General features: G+C 35.5%; 1 protein-coding gene across 1 annotated transcript; it reads left to right on the top strand.

Moving 5' to 3' along the window:
- The first annotated feature begins 7,345 nt into the window (after positions 1–7,345).
- Positions 7,346–15,815, top strand: zmp:0000001088 (trypsin). Its single transcript, XM_051661908.1, has 5 exons — positions 7,346–7,411; positions 10,580–10,739; positions 12,191–12,332; positions 14,481–14,744; positions 15,587–15,815. Exons 1-5 carry the CDS (start codon positions 7,354–7,356, stop codon positions 15,752–15,754), a joined length of 792 nt encoding a protein of 263 aa, XP_051517868.1. The 5' UTR covers positions 7,346–7,353; the 3' UTR covers positions 15,755–15,815.
- Positions 15,816–18,981: the final 3,166 nt, after the last annotated feature.

Raw genomic sequence — 18,981 nt, forward strand, 5'->3', positions numbered from 1 at the left:
CAACAATAAAAAACCCACAAAATTATCAGATATCAAAGGCATTCAGGTAACACAATGAAATGAGTACTCTAATTGCAATATGGTCTTTACGATGATCCGAGATAAACTAGAGAGATCGCAAAGGAAAAAATACTCTATGAGAATGAAGATACAGCACAAAATTATGCATGCCGCCTTCAATCGGACAATTGACCAAATCATAAACAAATTGAAAAACACTTAATGAGAGTAAAGGAACCATATGAAGGGCATAAGCAAAAGCAACAGTGGAAGGAGCAACGATGTTATTGACTTGGACACCGACCAACCTGCTAACTAAATGGGGCGTTGAAATCAGCCAGTGACACTCATGATAAACAGTGAATCACCGGTATCCTCTGCAGCTGATCTTAGTAAGTTGTTATATTTGCCAACTTTGTTAGCTTTTCTTACACTGTTGTCATCTGATTTTTTGCATTGTTTTGTTCTGTAAGGGGATTTTTGACTAGCTACTTACTAAGTTTGGAAGATTGCGGCTATCTGTTAAGTAAAACGGTGGGACTCTCAACCAATAATATTATATGCTATGGCAAAAATCCAAATACAACCATCTGCTACACCAATGTTAATAATGATTCCACTGTAACAGTTTCCAGAACTTAGCAAGTTAAGCCATAGTACATACAATATAATGTAATTACATTACCTGTCGTCTTTAGCATAGATGTCGTCTATGACAGTATTGTTGAGCAATGTAATAACGATGGATTGCATTAATCCGTATGTTTAAATATGTCCTCAAAAACAAGAGTAAAAGCTGTATACAAACACACTGTGATGCACCATGTTTGTTTATGTTTGAGATAGTCACGTGAAACTAGCACATAGACAGTAACATATTACGTCACCGTCTGGCACTCAGGTCAGTGGAAAAGCACGTCCGGTTTACGATAGGCTCCAGATTACCCCGGCCATGAACCAACAGAGCACAGACTCAGCACGAGAGCCATCGCAATTTTGGTGTAAAAGGGCTTACAGTGTTCTCTACCCAATTCAGCTGAGGGTTATGCAGGGACAGCCGGGGTGGCCAAGTACCACATGAGTATAGAGAGAGTCCAACAGATAGAACACCAACTCCTCCTGGTGTTTGCCCAAAATGAGAAGGCTCACCGGAGACGTAACTTCTGAAACCTCTGCGATGGATTGGCCATGAGGGCTCTGGCAGTCAGGGGAGTGGAGAGCCTTTTAACTTCAAGCCCCCACTTGGCAGCCAGAGAGGCATCGATGAAATTACCCTCTGTCTCAGAGTCAATGAAGATGAAGCACTGATGAGACTGGTGATGAGACCACAAGATGGCAGAGTGCTGGCTCCAGGGGCATGGGAAAGAGGGGTTGCGCTCGCCAGTATCCCCTGGACTACGGGCAAGCTGTGGCTTTTAAAGGTGGTAGAAAAATGTCCTGGCTTGCTGCAGAAAAGGCATAACCCCTTGAAGATCCAGCGCTGTCTCTACTGGGGCGAGACGGGTTCTGCCCACCTGCATAGGCTCAATATCAGGTGAAGAATCAGAAGGTGGCTGAACAGAAGACATAGCAGTTAGCTCCCTCCACATCCAATGAGCAAAAGAACCACAAGATTGATGACGAAGAGCAAGGCAGTTATCCACTCGAATAGTGAGGGCCACTAAGTTGTCGAACTTGGAGAGGAGGTCACGGAAGTACAGCTCATCTTTAACCTCCTCTGTGAGCCCATGCAGGAAGATAGAAGACAAGGCAGCTGCGTTCCACTTGCTGGTGGCTGCCAGAGTGCGGAATTCCACAGAAAAGTCTGCCACTGACCGCTCACCCTGGTGCACAAAGAGCGATCAAACACCCTGATCATTTCCTGCTTGAAAGCTTCAAATGAGGCACAGCATAGAGCCTTGGCTTCCCATATTGCAGCTCCCCACTCTCGAGCACGTCCAGTGAGCAGAGTGATAACGAATGCTAACTTGGTGCTCTCCTCAGCATAAACAGCAGGCTGCAGAGAGAAAAGGACAGAGCACTGGGTGAAGAGTTCCACCAGAGATATTCAACAAAGAATAAAATGTGCCAGCCAACCCCGGTCTCCCCTACAAAAGAGTTATGTCTAGCTGAATTATGGTTTAAATCCTTATGTGTTTACAGCTCAATATTGGCTACAAGCATCTGCAAACAAATTATATTAGAGCTTTTCTCAAAATGTACTTGACCATTTTTGCAATCACTTCATAAATTGGTGTCAAGGTGATTTATAGTGGATGTTTGAAATAAGTTCCCCCCGCGTTCACACAGGTGTCCTATAGCAGAGTAAACACAGGTGTAGTTTATCTCATTGGTAATTGATGTGAAAAGTTTTGCTTGAAAAATATACTTGTTATTGTCTTTCATCTCTCATGACTCACTCGCACTCTAACTGCAGGAGTTGATGCAACCTCTGTAAGAACAAAGGTTGACCGCTCACAGAACTGCTTTAAGAATCTCTTGGGAAACGTTTGACATTATAGTCATCAGGGCCATTGTCTCAGTGTCACTAAACGTGGAGGGAAATTTAGGCTGTCTCTAAGGTGTGTCTCCCAGTGTCCAATAACAGAATCCATAATGAGCCTGTCCTTCAAAGTGTCTGATATGGTTGATCTAGGTAAATTTGAGGAATCAGAAGAGGGAATCAGTGATGAAACTGTTTTGACAGTTAAGTTAACTTGCGATTCAATAAACTGCGATTCAGTTCAAATATATACTGTATATATGTATATATAAAATATATCAATATTTATATAATATACAATATTTTAATAATTTAATTAAAAGTTGTAAACGTTAACATTAGTTAATGCACTATGAACTAACAGTGAACAATTGTATTTTATAAACTAACATTAACAAGATTAATAAATGCTGTAAAAATATATTGTTCATTATTAGTTCATGATACCTAATGCATTAACTAATGTTAAAAAATGGAAACTTATTTTAAAGTGTTTCAATAAATCTAACCAGAGCCTACTAGTTAGTTAGTTAGTTAGTTAGTTACTTAAGTTTATTTATAAAGCACATTTAAAAACAACTGATGTTGAGCCAATGTGCTGTAAGATAATAAAAAGGTCAAACAACATATAAAATAATACAATAATACAAGAATAATAGCAACAATAATAATAACACAAATAAGCACTAAAAGAAACAAATGTGTTAACATCTCAGGCAACCTCAAATGCTAAAGAGTAAAAATGAGTCTTGGAGAATGTGGAATGGAGAGAAATAATTGGTTATATGACCTGAGAGATCTCAGAGCAGAATGTGGATGAAGAAGATCACAAATATATTGCAGGGCAAGACCAAGCAAGGCCTTAAAAACAAAAAGCAAAATCTTAAAGTCAACTCTAAAATTAACTGGTAACCAGTGCAAAGATGCCAGCACAGGGGTGATATGGTCTCTTTTTCTTGAACCAGTTAAAAATCTTGCCGCTGCATTTTGAACCATCTGCAGACATGCAAGGGAGGACTGAGGCAGGCCCACAAACAAGGAATTACAGTAATCTAGCCGAGAAGTAACAAAGGCATGACTAACAGTTTCCAGATCTTTCCGTGAAAGAAACGGTTTTAATTTAGAAATGGACCTTAGGTGGAAGAAGTTTTCTTTAACAACAGCACTAACCTGCTTATCAAAGAGCATTGCAGAATATGACACATCCTAGCACTGTGACATCACTGTTACCCTAACTACTTTGACAACTTTAAGAATGAAACATTCTATTTGGGAGACAACAAACTGTATGAATGAATGTGAAAGTAAGGATTAGTAGTTCCTTGACCCTTTATCAAACTTAAAAACGTTCTCCAAAGGGTTCTGAGCAGTAGATCCCACACAACGGGACATCATATCACAGTGATGAAGAGGAGACTGTGGAAGGGGCTAATTGCTCTGTTACGGTCACACCACAGGAACAAAACAACAAGTCAGGCGGAAAAATGTATTTGGTCTGCACCCGGGAGACCAGCCATGGAGAAAAGAGACCAAGGCGAGAGAGAACATTGAGAAAAAAACAGATACACAGAATGTGTTGTGTCAGTTTCAAGGGAGATCATTAGCAAACACTGGTTAGAAAGACCAAGAGAACAGGAGGATAAAGCCATTATACCGCACCTTCAATTTTTAATGATAACCGCTACTGAACTGGGGCAAACCACAATTCACAGATCCAGTGGTGCCTGCAGCTATGCACTGTGCATACCATGAGTGCTCTGACTGACCTGACTCTGACAAAAATTTTCTCAGAATATTTCAACAATAATTACGTGTGTCCCGTTTTTCGGTTGGCAGTGTGATATGAGCTAGCAATGCACGGTTCATGAATGAATCATTCTTTTAAGTCAGTAGAAGTTGTAAGAGTAGTATGAGTAGTATGCCATTCTGAACTCAGCCAAAAGGCTACCTTTTAGAGAGGTAAATTTTGAGAAACTTCAACTAGTGCTCTTTCAGGTGAATAAGGGGCTTTTCACATGAAACGTGTTTTGGCATCCGTTCGCACCAGTGGTGTAGTGGTGTCTGAAAAGGTGGGCATCCTGTGAATAGGCCTACATGAAAGAATTTTCCGGGTTCAATGCAAGTTAAGCTCAATCGACAGCATTTGCCGCATAATATTGATTACTGCTATGGATTACAACTCGTTCCTCCTTTCCTTTAAAAAAAAAAAAAAAAAAAAAAAAAAAGCAAGGGGCCTGGGTAGCTCAGCGAGTAAAGACGCTGACTACCACCCCTGAAGTTCGTGAGTTCAAATCCCAGGGCATGCTGAGTGACTCCAGCCAGGTCTCCTAAGCAACCAAATTGGCTCGGTAGCTAGGGAGGTTAGAGTCACATGGGGTAACCTCCTCGTGGTCGCTATAATGTGGTTCGCACTTGGTGGGGCGCGTGGTGAGCTGTGCATGGATGCTGCGGTGGATGGCGTGAAGCCTCCGCGGTAACGCGCTCAACAAGCCACATGATAAGATGCACAGGTTGACGGTCTCATGGAGGCAACTGAGATTCGTCCTCCACCACCCAGACTGAGGTGAGACACTATGCCACCATGAGGACTTAGAATGCATTGGGAATTGGGCATTCCAAATTGGGGAGAAATAAAGAATTTTTGAAAATCAAAAAAACAAAAAACAAAAAAGGCAAAAATCCAGGTTACAGTGAGGCACTTACACTGAAGTGAATGGGGGCCAATGTTTTTGTTAAAAGTCTCACTGTTTCAAAGGTTTAGCCAGAAGACGTAAACAATATGCGTGTTAACATGATTTTAGTGTGATAAAATTGCTTACTAACCTTTTCTGCGCAAAATTATAGCCAATTTTACAACTTCGTTGCTATGATGATGTAACGTCAACAAAACCTAAAATCCTAAAACTACTGTAAAAATGATGATTTAAACAACTTTACTGCTCAAATAATATATGAGTTTTAACATAAAAATGTATGTGAATAATAAAAATAAAGTGTAAATAAATAAAATGAAGAATAAAGTGCTTTTACAAAATTATAAGCTTCACATTTCTGGTTTTACACCCTCAAAAAATTGACCACATTCACTTTCATTGTTCCCATTCACTTCCATTGTAAGTGCCACACTGTAACCTCATTATCTGCCTTTTTTTTCTTTTTCTTTTTTAAAGAAAAGGAGAAACTAGTCAAAATGATTTTTTGTGGCAATCAACATTATGCCACAAATGCTGTCGATTGAGCTTAACTTGTATTGAACCCGGAACATTTCTTTAACTGTGGAAGTATGACAAAGAATAACTTTTAAATTATATGTCACGTATAATATTATTAAACTGAATATATAAATGGTCACCTTGAACATTTCTTTGTTCTGTTTTCTTCAGTTAGCTCACAAGCTAACCGGTTAGCCTATTAGCTTAGCATACAGCTAGCTTTTTCTTCATCACATTTCTCCTCACTGTCGCCACCTAGTGATACGTCAATATGGTTGTATTCAATAGAATTTTTACGTTGCGGTATATTTAATAATTGTATATTTTTTTCATCTTTTAATCTTTGTGGACAGGGTTAGGTTTAGGGACAGGTGTAGGGCTGCTGCAGGACTCAGGATAAACACAACAAACACAGTGTATAAATGTGACATCCGGCTGTTGCAAGACTTAAGCATTTCGCTTGTTATTTGAAAGGGGGCGTAACTTGTAGCGGGCGTGCCTTTTAGGGGGCGTGTCTTGTAGTAGTCTTGCAGGATGCAGATAGACACTTTTCCACTAGGGGGCCTCAGCAAACATCCAAGGGGGCCTCAACATGTAAAGACATGTAAATCATACTGTATTATTGCTTGGTATCGATACAGATTTCCCGATTTGATTTAATTCCGATTTCGATACAATTTGATTCGATTGTGATTCATTTGGGCATATTTTAGTTGTAATGTCCATTTTGCTCACATATGATAGAAATTCTCCCTCAGCTAATGCTGTAAATTATACAAGGAACCTTCTAACTCGGTCAATTATGAAAATAATAATTAAAAAAATTAACATCAGGGCCCAAACAATGTAGTTGATTTCTATTCTTTTAACAGATATAATAATCAACACAACCAAAACTGTAAAATATAGATCTTGGGATTTTAAGAATCGATATCGTGATAGTTCAAACGAAGATTGCGATAGTCAGAACACATCAAATATTGTTGTACTTTCTTAAACTGATGAGTTGGGCTAAATAGTGTAGGAAAAGCAGCCAACACGTGCCCAGCATACATGTGAACTTCTTCAATACAGTTTAAAAAGCAGAGAGAATGTCCGGAGTGTGCAGAGCTGTAATCTAGACAAAGGGTGGCTACTTTGAAGAAGCTAGAATGTAAGGTGCTTTTGATTTGTGTTACAGTTTTGGTCTCATACATAATTCCCATACTTCTATTTGTGTTATTTTAGAGCTTTGATGACTTTACTAGTATTCTATAAAGTGGAAAATAGTAATAATAAAGAATGATTACTGTATGTGTGTTTGCTAATAGTGTATATGCTTATGTTAGTATTATAACCAAAAAGATTTTTCTTCCAAAAAAGAGCAATAGAATTTAATCTGTAAAGTGACACGAATGGCATATGATGTAGACAATTGTACTAATCATAAATCAGGTTTGAAACTAAAGTTCAAAGGTGGAGTTAAGCAAGTCTTGCTTCAATGATATATTGTTTGTGTTTTCAGATGACATTGTGACAATGGAGATGGAAATATGAACTTGGAAACCCGAGAATGCAGAGGTGATCCTTCTCCAGGTGAGGAATCAGAGTGCCTGAAGCAAAGTTCATCTCAGTCTCATCTGGCAGCTGTGGATCTGTGTGTGTGTGTCTGTCTCTCTCATGATGCATTTGCTTGCTCTTCTGCTGTGTGTTCTTCTGGAGTTCCTCTTGGTGAGCTGTAAGTAAAGATATAAACTTCAATCCTACAAAATCTCCTCGGTGCGTTTACAAGGTACAGCAGTATTGAGTTCTTTGTGTAGTAGAGGAGTCTTAGACATTCAGCAAAGTAAAGATGATTTTTAAGTGTGGTTTTTACCTCAAAAGACAGTGTTTCTTCATGTCATTTTTAAATCACTTATTTTACAATTCAGTGAAAATTCATGCTTAAATTTGTTAATTTAAAATAAGATTACACAAAATAAGATGGTCAAAACGAACATATGCAAGTGCAAATTCTTTTAGGCTGATCTAATAATATAAATATCTGACGGAATATTTGAGTCCGTTTTAGACTCTTAATGCTCAATGTCTGAAAAGTTGTCAACCTATAGAAATAAAAAATCACAAATTCGATTTTATTATATCAATATAGTATATTCATATATCCATTGTTTGTTCTAGACAGCTATGATATTAAATTAAGAGCAAATAGAGACTGTTGCTGATTTCTAAAAAGAAAAAGACCCCATTAATCTCACACGTATCTCCTCTGGAGTTTCAGAAGAGATCTCAACATTGTCTATAACTGTGCTCAGGTTTGCCAAGATACTAAAGTCTGCAATCAAAAGTCAAATAATTATTCATTTAAATGATTTATTAACCCTTAAATGCATGGGTGTTTCGCCAAACATGATTACATACTTGGGTCTTTAGAGACCCAGCACGTACATCTATCACAAATGGATCTACAAAATGCCCAGATAGTATCAAGTTTTCAAAACATTTTCAAGACAATTAGAAAATAATAGAATATAATATATTTGTATATATCTTAATGTTTTATTTTTCACATATTAAAGAGATGATGCAACAAATATAGAACAGGATTCATTACTTCCACACTGGTTAAATACATATTGAGCAACACACAGTCTATACATAAGCTACACATAAACAACATACAGTATAAGCTACACATAAGCTACACATATGTATTTTTTCACACACTTTTTGAGTCTAAATAGATGCACAACTTACATAATTTCAGTAGCACACCCAAATGACAAAAGCCATATCATACTGTTCATGCGTTAAACTTGCTATAGTTTACTTCCATGTTGTTTATTCATCAAATAGCAATGTCAAATGTAAATAAAGTCAATCACTGAGACATCAGCGCCACTTTGAGTAAGAAATAGCATGTATAATATGTATGTGTACACACATATGGAATACTAATAATTCACCATTGTTGCACAGAAAATTAACGTGATATAGTAGTCATTTGTATGAATATAATACAATAAATATATATCCTGTGATAGTAAACTTATATAGATATGAAATAATCATAAAAATATGATTTATGGAAGCACAGAAAAGAAAAACGACACTGTTACATTTCTAGGGTCTTTAATGAACCTATACACTTTTGGTAGTTATGAAATTATAAAAAAAAAAATTTTTTTTTTTTTTTTTTTTGCAATTTTGCCTGTTTTGTTACACTACTCAGAAGAGAAAGGTTGAGGAATACTAAAGAGGTGTGGGCATAACTCTAAAAAAATGGATGAGGTACAGGGGGTGGAATGAGATCCTGGATCACTAAAGACCTGAGGTATGCATTAAAGGGTTAAACCAATACACTGTAAATAAACCAATACACTTATCTGAAGAACCTGTAAAATGTAACATTAACAACTTTGTCTATCTTGTAAAAGACCAGAAGAATGAAAGATGCTGCAATGAATCACTGAGGAACCTTCATTTGAATAATGACTTTTGACGTTTCACGCCAATAGTCAGTTACGTAAATTAAATCTCTAAACATTGAAATTCAGCATTGTTTACTGTTGTACGTTATCTTACAATACAGTACAGTGAATAATGGACACATACAATGTGTCACATACTACATGTGTGGGGAATTCAACGTTTTGTCTCCGATTTCCTCACGTTGAGAAGTTCATAAAGCAATCTGATAAAGTTCACACTGCTACTAATTCTTGTGAAGTCTAAGGTCATTCAATCAATGTTACATAATAGGTTCGACCCAGTGCATTTACGTTTCACGGTCTATGGCTGCTAATATTATAGAGAATTACTTTACCTACAGCACGTACAACTGCCTAATTGTTACAAGGAGATCAATATGCCCCAGGGAAACATATATACCCTAGATGCCTTCCACTCAGCCACTAACTTCTTTTGAAGGTTTATTTCAAATTCTATTCATGACGCACATTGCAGGAATTATAGTCTTCCACGGACACATTTAGATGGGAAAATCTCAGAATAGACACGTATTGTTTACTATGCATTGTTCAGTATTGACTCACTGTGAGATAAATTTAGCTAACATAAGAGACTTAATGTTATGCTACACTCTCTCATGTTTTAAAGACACAAAAGTTTAGATTTAGTGTCATTCGTGTGCACACGTGTTTCAAAAGTGACACGTTTCTAAACACTTCTGTGATGGGGCTAGTTTTCACAATGGCTTTACCTTGGTAACTATAAGGTTTCATGTCAAAAGTGCAATTGCACAAATGTTTGTTTTCTTTAGCAGAGGATTTTTTTATATTGGTTTCAAACACCTTTAGTTCAAAAACCTCAAAAATTAGAATATTTTCCTTAACAAGTGAACACAGTAAAACAACACTGGCATACATTCAACTATATTATGAAGGTAACTTAAATATTTTCTTGGGACAAATGTATTTTTTTTTTTTTTTTTTATAAAAATGAGGTCGGGGCAGGTTGTCACACAAAATATTATACAATTGATTAACTACAATAATTGTTGCCCAAAACAATGGTTTGATATATTATGCTGTTTCACAATTGTTTATTGTTTATATTTTGCTGAAAAGTCTATATTACACTGATTAATGGCAGGTTTCCCCATATAGTCAGACAACATGCCTTGCTATAGTGGCAAGTTGTCACAAAAGTTCAATGTGTTTTAAATTAACTGTGTCTTTCTCCCTGGGCAATAATAGTGAAAATGTTCATGAGTTTTTTTTACCCAAGACTATATGGTAGATGTCTGTGCAGAAATTGATTTTCAACAACAACAACAAAAAAACTACTTTGACATATTTATTAGAGTAAGTGTGACACCTAGCCTCAGTCAATAAATACAGTCTCTGTTATGTGATGTTTCTCTTGTTTTTTGTTTTTTTTATAGGTCAGGATCTGATACAGGGCCGTGTCGTAGGTGGATATATCCCTTCGCCTTACTCCATCAAGTACATTGTGTCAATACAGAGCGCTGCGGGACAGCACTTCTGTGGCGGGACTTTAATTAACAAATACTGGGTGCTGACCGCAGCACACTGCAATATAGGGTAAGATGACAATTACTGGATAATGCACAGGGCCAGAGCCTAAAGTATCTATCGAAAATATATATATAACGATATATAATTTTTGTTCAGATAGAATACAGATATATACTATTGTAATAACTTTTGACTGCATGTACAGTTGTAAATGTGCAGCAATATTTACTAAAAACTTAAAAAATCAGCATGTCCTGAAACGTTAACCTCCTGAGACCGAGCGTGACTGCTATGTACATTTTCCATTCAGCTTTTTGATTTGTAACTAGTAGCACCTAATAAATATGCAAAAAAAATAAACAATTCTAGAGCAAATAGTTTTCCCAAAAATTGATGTACACATATGTGGACATCGGGACTAAGTTGTGAAATTTTAAATAATACCAAGCTATCAAATTGTTTGTTATGTTTCCAAGAGTGCTGGTAATTCATGTTTTCGAGACGTTACAGACATTACATCAGAAATTAGCATAATTAATTCTGATTCAAAGAAACAGCCAGCTTCATCCAGTCACTGCCAACCATGTTAAAATAAAATTATACATTATAAATTCTGAATCTAAATACTGTTAACATTGTCCCATGTCTGCCAAACATGTTGAGTGGTCCAAACATCATCTGCAGCCTGAAACTGAACTTCTGATAACATTTTAGGAGTGAATTTACTTAGCTGCTAAGTAAGCTATAGGATGCTCCTTTGCTCCCTATTTAGTGAATGACTTAACCTCCAGTGTGCTGTTTGTCTGCACTGGTCTCAGAACAGTTCGAAATGCACCTTATTTTCATCCTAACTCCATGTAAAGCCTCTGAAAGCAAGATTTTTTTAACTTTTGGAAGAACCCATTGATTCTCAATATGATAATGCACAGTAAATATAGGATTTCTAATGGAATAATGCGCTTAAGTAAACATTAGTGTAAATTTTGCTTAGCAGAGTGGCGTTTCGCGATAAATCGCTCAAATTTAAAAAATGCCATGTCGGATGAAACTAGAGACTCTAAAACTTAATTAGGTTTCTTACCAGATGTAGTTTTGTTGGCGTTTCTCTTAAAGACAAACTCCGCTGTGATCGGCGCCATGTTGTTTTGTCACATGCATCAAAAGTTGAACCCTTTACTGACAAGACAGAGTCTCCTGAACTGAGATCAGTCGGTTTAAATGAATTTAAATTATGCATTGTATACAGTATAACAAAGCCAAAATACAAAGACCACGCATGTGTTCGCGGAGTCGCACAAGGTTAAAAATCAGCACTGTGATCTGTTATTGGTTGGCCTATTTTTTATGTTCTGCTCAGTATCTTGAAAACTGGCTAAAGATATGTTAAACTGTAAGTATTAGATAGTACATCTCATGAAGTTTATATAAAGTATCTTAGAAGTTCTGAGTTGACTTGAACTTCAAGATTAATTTAGTTGAAAAAAAAAAAAATCAAAATCTTTGTGCCTTGTCTTTAGGGCGGCAAACATGAGAATTGTGGCTGGAGATTACTCTGTGGGTGTATACGAGGGCACGGAACAGTTCTGCAGACCTCTGCTTTTAATTCCTCATCCACAGTACAACAAAGCCACCTACAATGCAGACATCATGCTCATTAAGGTGAGGCAGGAATGAATGTTACTGTGTTATATTGAGCGATTCACTGAAGCGGTCATTAGACATGAGTCATCGACTCCCGTCATGCATAGCAAATGAACACAATAACTCCGACGTCAAGTCATATTACACGCAGGGATTGAAGTGCTTCTCGGTAATACCTCTCAACACTGCACAACTCAATGAGGATTTTTTTTTTAATGCTAATCTAATCGTTTAGATTGATTTAAAACAGTATGACTGATTAATTAAAGAATATTAACAGTATACAAAAACATTCAATGATAACATTAACAAACACGGTTATATTATATAATGCTTAACTTTCAATTAAGTGATTCAGTAGTTCACCAAAATATGAAAATTCTGCTATCATTTCCTTACTCTTATGTTGCTCCAAACCCGTATGACAAAAGGAGTAGTCTCAATCACCATTTACTTTTCATTGTATGGAAACAAGATGTAATGAAAGTAAATGGTGACTGAGGCTAACATAATTCCTAACATCTGTTTGTGTTCCACGGATTCAAGAAAGTCATATGGGTTTAGACAACATGAGGGTGATTAAATGAATTTTTCTGTCTCTTTAATGACATGCACTGAAAAAAGCTATCAAAAGCTTCTAGATGACATCTGATTTTCCACAACTCATGTTGTCTGGAGTTTTTTGTCTACTGAAATTAGTTGGAAATATATTGTTTTCAATGTTTTATTAGCAGAATGATCCAAAAACACTTTAAACAACTGTACAACCCATTGAAGAGATGGTAAGTCTATCCCTCACAGCCTCGTTATCGTTCCCATCAAAAATCAAAGACGACGCTGCTGTAAATAAGGTCTATACTGTAAATACGATAACAAATGTGAATAATTTTGTTTTGAAATTTAATGTGTAGAATGGACACAATAAAGTATCATTAAGTATATTTTATGGCAAAAAACAATACGATCCAGACGACATTAAATAGGTCTTCAGGTGCCACCACAATGTGTTTGTGAGTTGAACATATATAATAAATAAATAAAAATAATACATTTTAATGTTTGATTTTATGGAAGAAAAAAAAAATCTGTAACATTTATTGTGAGGTGAATAAATAAAATAAAGAAATAACAATACATATTAATGTTCGATTTTAAGGACTTTAGCATGATTGCTTGTATGATTAATAAATATAATTAATACACAATAATACATTTTAATGTTTGATTTTAAGGATTTTTTACTTTCTTTTTTTTTTACTTTTGTAGCTTAAAAAATATAATAAATTAATTAAATAATAAAACAATACATTGTAATGTTTGATTTTAAGGACTTTTTCAACTGTACATTTGTGAGCTAAATAAATATAATAAAACACAGTAATACATTTTAATGTTTCATTTTAAGGACTTTTTTATTTTCGTATTATTGTTTGTGAGCTTAATATAATAAATAAATAATACATTTTAATGTTTGATTTTAAGGACTTTTTCACTTTTGTACAATTGTGAGCTCAGTAAATATAATAAAAAAATTGTAATACATTTTAATGTTGGATTTTAAGGACTTTTTGACTTTTGTAAGATTGTTTGTGAGCGTATTATATAATAAATAAATAATACATTTTAATGTTTGATTTTAAGGACTTTTTGACTTTTGTAAGATTGTTTGTGAGCGTATTATATAATAAAAAAATAATACATTTTAATGTTTGATTTTAAGGACTTTTTGACTTTTGTAAGATTGTTTGTGAGCATATTATATAATAAATAAATAATACATTTTAATGTTTGATTTTAAGGACTTTTTGACTTTTGTAAGATTGTTTGTGAGCGTATTATATAATAAATAAATAATATATTTTAATGTTTGATTTTAAGGACTTTTTGACTTTTGTAAGATTGTTTGTGAGCGTATTATATAATAAATAAATATTACATTTTAATGTTTGATTTTAAGGACTTTTTGACTTTTGTAAGATTGTTTGTGAGCGTATTATATAATAAATAAATATTACATTTTAATGTTTGATTTTAAGGACTTTTTGACTTTTGTAAGATTGCTGAGAACTACTGCTTTATGGGACTATAATGCATTTTATTGTTTGTTTCTTTCTAACATGATGTAATCTCTCAGTATTGATATTTCTCTTTTTTTATCCCCTGTAGCTGCAGACTCAAGTCTATCTGAACAGCTACGTGTCTCTGGCTCCGTTGCCCCGTCAGGACTCAGTGGTGTCCATGGGTCGTGTGTGCCGGGTGTCCGGCTGGGGCTTCACCACTCCAACTGGGGGAATCCCTCAAACCCTACGGACCGTCAAGCTACCAATAGTGTCCACTGCCGTGTGTAACAGCACTGAGTCTTTTAACGGCAACATCACTGAGAATATGATCTGTGCTGGATACAGCGCAGGAGGAAAAGACGCATGTAAGGTGAGAAAATTGTTCCTTCCAGTGGACTGAGATTTCTCGACCTCTGCTTTGACAAATGTTCTTGGAAACCTATGATTTATAAATCTAAACCTATGATGAAATCTAGGGCAAAAACAACCATTGGAACACAGTAACATGGCACTATCTTATATCACTGATTTACTGGTTATAAATATTACACTGATTTATAAAAGTTTCATGTTCTTAGGAGTGTCAACCCTTTTACATATTGTGGCTATTATTATTTCTGGATTGAGCATTTAAATTCACAGAGTATTTAATTAATTATAAATCAACCATCGGTTTTTCATATCAGCGTTTTCATGCTTATAACAATATGCTGATAGTTTTAATTTAATCATTAATTAGCCAATAAATATCACCAACCGATACATCAGTGCATTCCTTTTTGTGAGACTTAAATCAAAGTAAATACTGGATGGTTGTTGATACTGTATGTATAGTTAAAGAATTAACAATATCTTAAAAATTCATCTAAATACATCTGTGTACACACCTTTTGCAAGAATCTGTTCTGTTAAAGTATGAAATCATCCCATTATTTGGTAACAGACTGCTGGAGTCAGTAAATTTAACAGAAAATGTATTTCTCATTTCTATATACTGTATATCTTCCTAAAAAGTACTAAAAGTATTGTTAATGGAACTGTTAATGGAACCATTAAGAAACCAGAAACGCTAAATTCCTTATGATTCACATACCTATTTACATCCTGTTAAATACAGTGGCTTTATCTACATGGCCTCTGTCAATGCTCTCCCAAACCATCTGACCACCCTGCCTGAAATCTTTACATTACTGTCCTTATCTTTTTCTGCAGGGGGATTCTGGGGGACCGCTGGTATGTGAGGGTCGCATCTACGGTATCGTCTCCTGGGGCAACGGCTGTGCTGATGCCCAGTATCCAGGCGTCTATACCTCCGTCTCAAGGTTCCGGCAATGGATCGATAGGACTATATTTGGTTTTTATGGAAGGTGCCTCAAGTAAGAGACTAAAGTGTTATTCCAACACTCCCCTAATTGAACTTGAAACAGCCTTGAAACCTGCCAACTTGTATATGAATATTGTTGATACTATCTTCTATTAAAAATGTTAGGATCTTACTTTGATGTTTTCCAGACTTAATTATATATGAATTATTGTTCACACTGCAGTTTTGAAAGAGCGCATCTGTTCCCCAACGACTGGTAGACCTTCTGTAAACACAGTTGTTTGTACAAACTGTTTGGTAAAATGTGCCATATTGCTACTTCTCTGTAAAATCAGACTGAAGGAATATTCTCCATAGCAACAAATTACAAATGGTTTTACATGGAATTTTACTTGTGAAAGCAATCTGTTCAATATTAAAAAGAGAGCATTAATGTGTCACATGCTGATTGTAATCAAAACAGACTTCACACTTTTCTTTAAGTACTGCGAGTGGAGACATGTTAAAAGCATGTTAAAGGAAGAGTTAATAAAAAAAAAAATAAAATAAAAATCATAATTTACTGACCCTCATGTTATTCCAAACCAATATGACTTTCTTTCTTCCATCGAATTAAAATGTAATAATTTTAAAGAATATTCAAGTTATAGTTTTCCATACAGTGAAAGTGCATAGGGGCGTGGGCTCCAAAAATCACAATAAGAATGATAAAAGTGATGTCCTGTGACTCATACGCTATGTTACAATTATATATCCTTGTGTGACCCCGCATACACATGCGTGGACATTGTATTTTGGCTTAGTTACATGCAACGCATAAATTAAATTAATTGAAATCGACTGATCTCAGTTCAGGAGAATCTGTTCTGTCAGTAAAGGGTTAAACTTTCGACATACAGAGTCATGTGACAAAACAACATGGCGCTGATCACAGCGGAGTTTGTCTGTGGGAGAAATGCCAACAACATTACATCTGGTAAGAAACCTAATTAAGTTTTTACATTGAAACGTGTTTGAGTCAAAAGATTAGATTCTGTAGTTTCATCCGATAAGCCATTTGTAAAATTTGAGCGATTTATCGCGAAACGCTACACTGCTAAACACAATGTACACTAATGTGTACAATATCACAAGGTATTCATTAGAAATCCTATATTTACTGTGCAGTTTCACAGTGAGAAACAAAATGCTGCTTATAGAGGCTTTACTGTATTTGGAGTTAGGATGAAAATAAGGTGCATTTCGAACTGTTCTGAGACCAGTGCAGATAGACAGCACACTGGAGGTTAAGTCATTCACTAAATAGGGAGCAGGAGAGCATCATATAGCTTTCCTACGAAGCCAAGTGCATTCAATCACAACTTCCTATCAAAAGTTCAGTTTCAAGCTGCAGAGGATGTTTGAACCACTCAACATGTTTGGCAGACATGGGACAATGTTAACAGTATTTAGAGTCAGAATTTATAATGTATAATTTTATTTTAATATGGTTGGCACTGATTGGATGATGCTGGCCATTTCTTGTATCAGAATTAATTATGCTAATTTCTGATTGATGAAATGCTTCAGCACTGGTTATCACTTATTTGTTTGAGAACATTGATATTTTGTTGCAAAGTAGAAAAAAACATTGTAACATAAAAGCCAAATCAAGTCAAATAGTTTGTATTTGTATAGTTTTTTATTTGTTCTTTTCCCAATGCACATTGTTCCAAAGCAGCTTTAAAGAAAATCAGCTGTAATGTCTGTAACATCTCAAAAACATGAATAATCAACACTCCTGAAAACATAATAAACAATTTGATTAAAAAAAAAAAAAAAATCTGATTTTCTATAGCTTGGTATTATTTAAAATTTCACAACTTAGTCCTGCTGTCCACATATGTGTGCATACATTTTTAGGAAAATTGTTTGCTCTATAATGTTTTAGTTTTTTTTGCACGTCTATTAGACAAATTTTACATTCAAAAATGCTTTTCAGTGTTCAAAAACAGGAAAACAGAGGGCATAATTTGTCTTTGCATAAATGATAGAGGATAGCATTGGTTATGTTTTATTCCTTATTCATCTTCTCAATGTCTTTTCTGTTCTATAATTGGTACCTTTTGCACGCTGCATTCTGATTGGTGAGATCTCTTTAATGTGCAAAATATGAGCACCAATCAAAATGGCAAATTAAACATGACAAAATTCTTGATTAAAAAAAAACTATAGCATCTTTTTGCTGTTTTGAAATTGCACATACTCCTGTTGCTATTTTATTTTGATTTTGATTAAATGCGCAGAACCTAATACGTATTCTTCCAAACCAGCTTTACAGAGACTGTAGTGAGCAAGCCAAAGGCAACAGTGGAAAAAAAAATCCTAAAATGTTTATGAGTGTGTCAACACGCCATATCTATTTTCTACAGACATGGATATCTAATGATTTATACACTGGTTTTAGTACCAGTGTACAATCTGTCCACTCCCGCTGTGTTGATGTTTACATCTTGCATGGTTGTATTTAGTTTATTCTTTCAGGAAGGTGTGAACGTGATTGAGGAGTGGCTGAAATCTGGACAGATTAATCTACACCCGATAGGTGTGCTGAGGCCGTATCAGCACGGCATCAGTAGCGAATGTCCCAATTAGGGGACTCTCAAATGTCACAACTAGGGAGATGTCCTTCAGCTTTAAGGGAGTGTCCTTCATCCAGTGGTTATAAATGTGAGAGTACAGTCTTTACGGATTACATAAAGAGACATCTCAGTTGTGAGATCCACATCTTAAACACGTCAGAGAGGCCTTTCAAGGTCTATCGTATGACATATTCAGCCACAGTTTTCCACAAGCAGCGTTTCAAAGAGAAAACTGCTTTTTTTGTGGTGCAGATTCTCACATTGTCTGGTTTAGCATGGGCGAACAATAGTCTTACAACTGCAGCTTTTGTGGGATCTGGCTTTGTTGTCAAACAGACAAAACATGTCATGTAGTTTTCAGATTTGAATGGGTGCTGTCTGTAATTAGGTCAGCCGTATCTGTTTGCCATGACTGTAATGTAATTTGAGTGATAAAATGTATTAATTATACCTGTTGTGTATTACTGAATGATTAGGTGTAGGTTAGTATTCAGGCATGCTTCCTCAGTGACCCAGCATAGCAGAACTGTAAAAAAAAAAAAAAAAAAAAATATGTATTTATTAATTTTTTTATGACACATAACAGTAATTAACACTCTTAACTATACCACAACAAGAGTTTTGATGGGAAAAAATGGATATAGAATGTCACAGTTTGCTAT

Source organism: Myxocyprinus asiaticus, chromosome 29, assembly GCF_019703515.2.
Source record: "Myxocyprinus asiaticus isolate MX2 ecotype Aquarium Trade chromosome 29, UBuf_Myxa_2, whole genome shotgun sequence".
Taxonomy (NCBI): Eukaryota; Metazoa; Chordata; class Actinopteri; order Cypriniformes; family Catostomidae; genus Myxocyprinus; species Myxocyprinus asiaticus.

What these genes read in the sequence shown, in the direction of transcription:
- zmp:0000001088 (XM_051661908.1), top strand. Translation starts at nt 7,354, where the DNA reads ATGATGCATTTGCTTGCTCTTCTGCTGTGTGTTCTTCTGGAGTTCCTC. An exon ending in GGAGTTCCTCTTGGTGAGCT is followed by an intron (nt 7,412 to 10,579) that starts GTAAGTAAAGAT and finishes TTTTTTTTATAG; the next exon opens with GTCAGGATCTGATACAGGGC. An exon ending in GCAGCACACTGCAATATAGG is followed by an intron (nt 10,740 to 12,190) that starts GTAAGATGACAA and finishes CCTTGTCTTTAG; the next exon opens with GGCGGCAAACATGAGAATTG.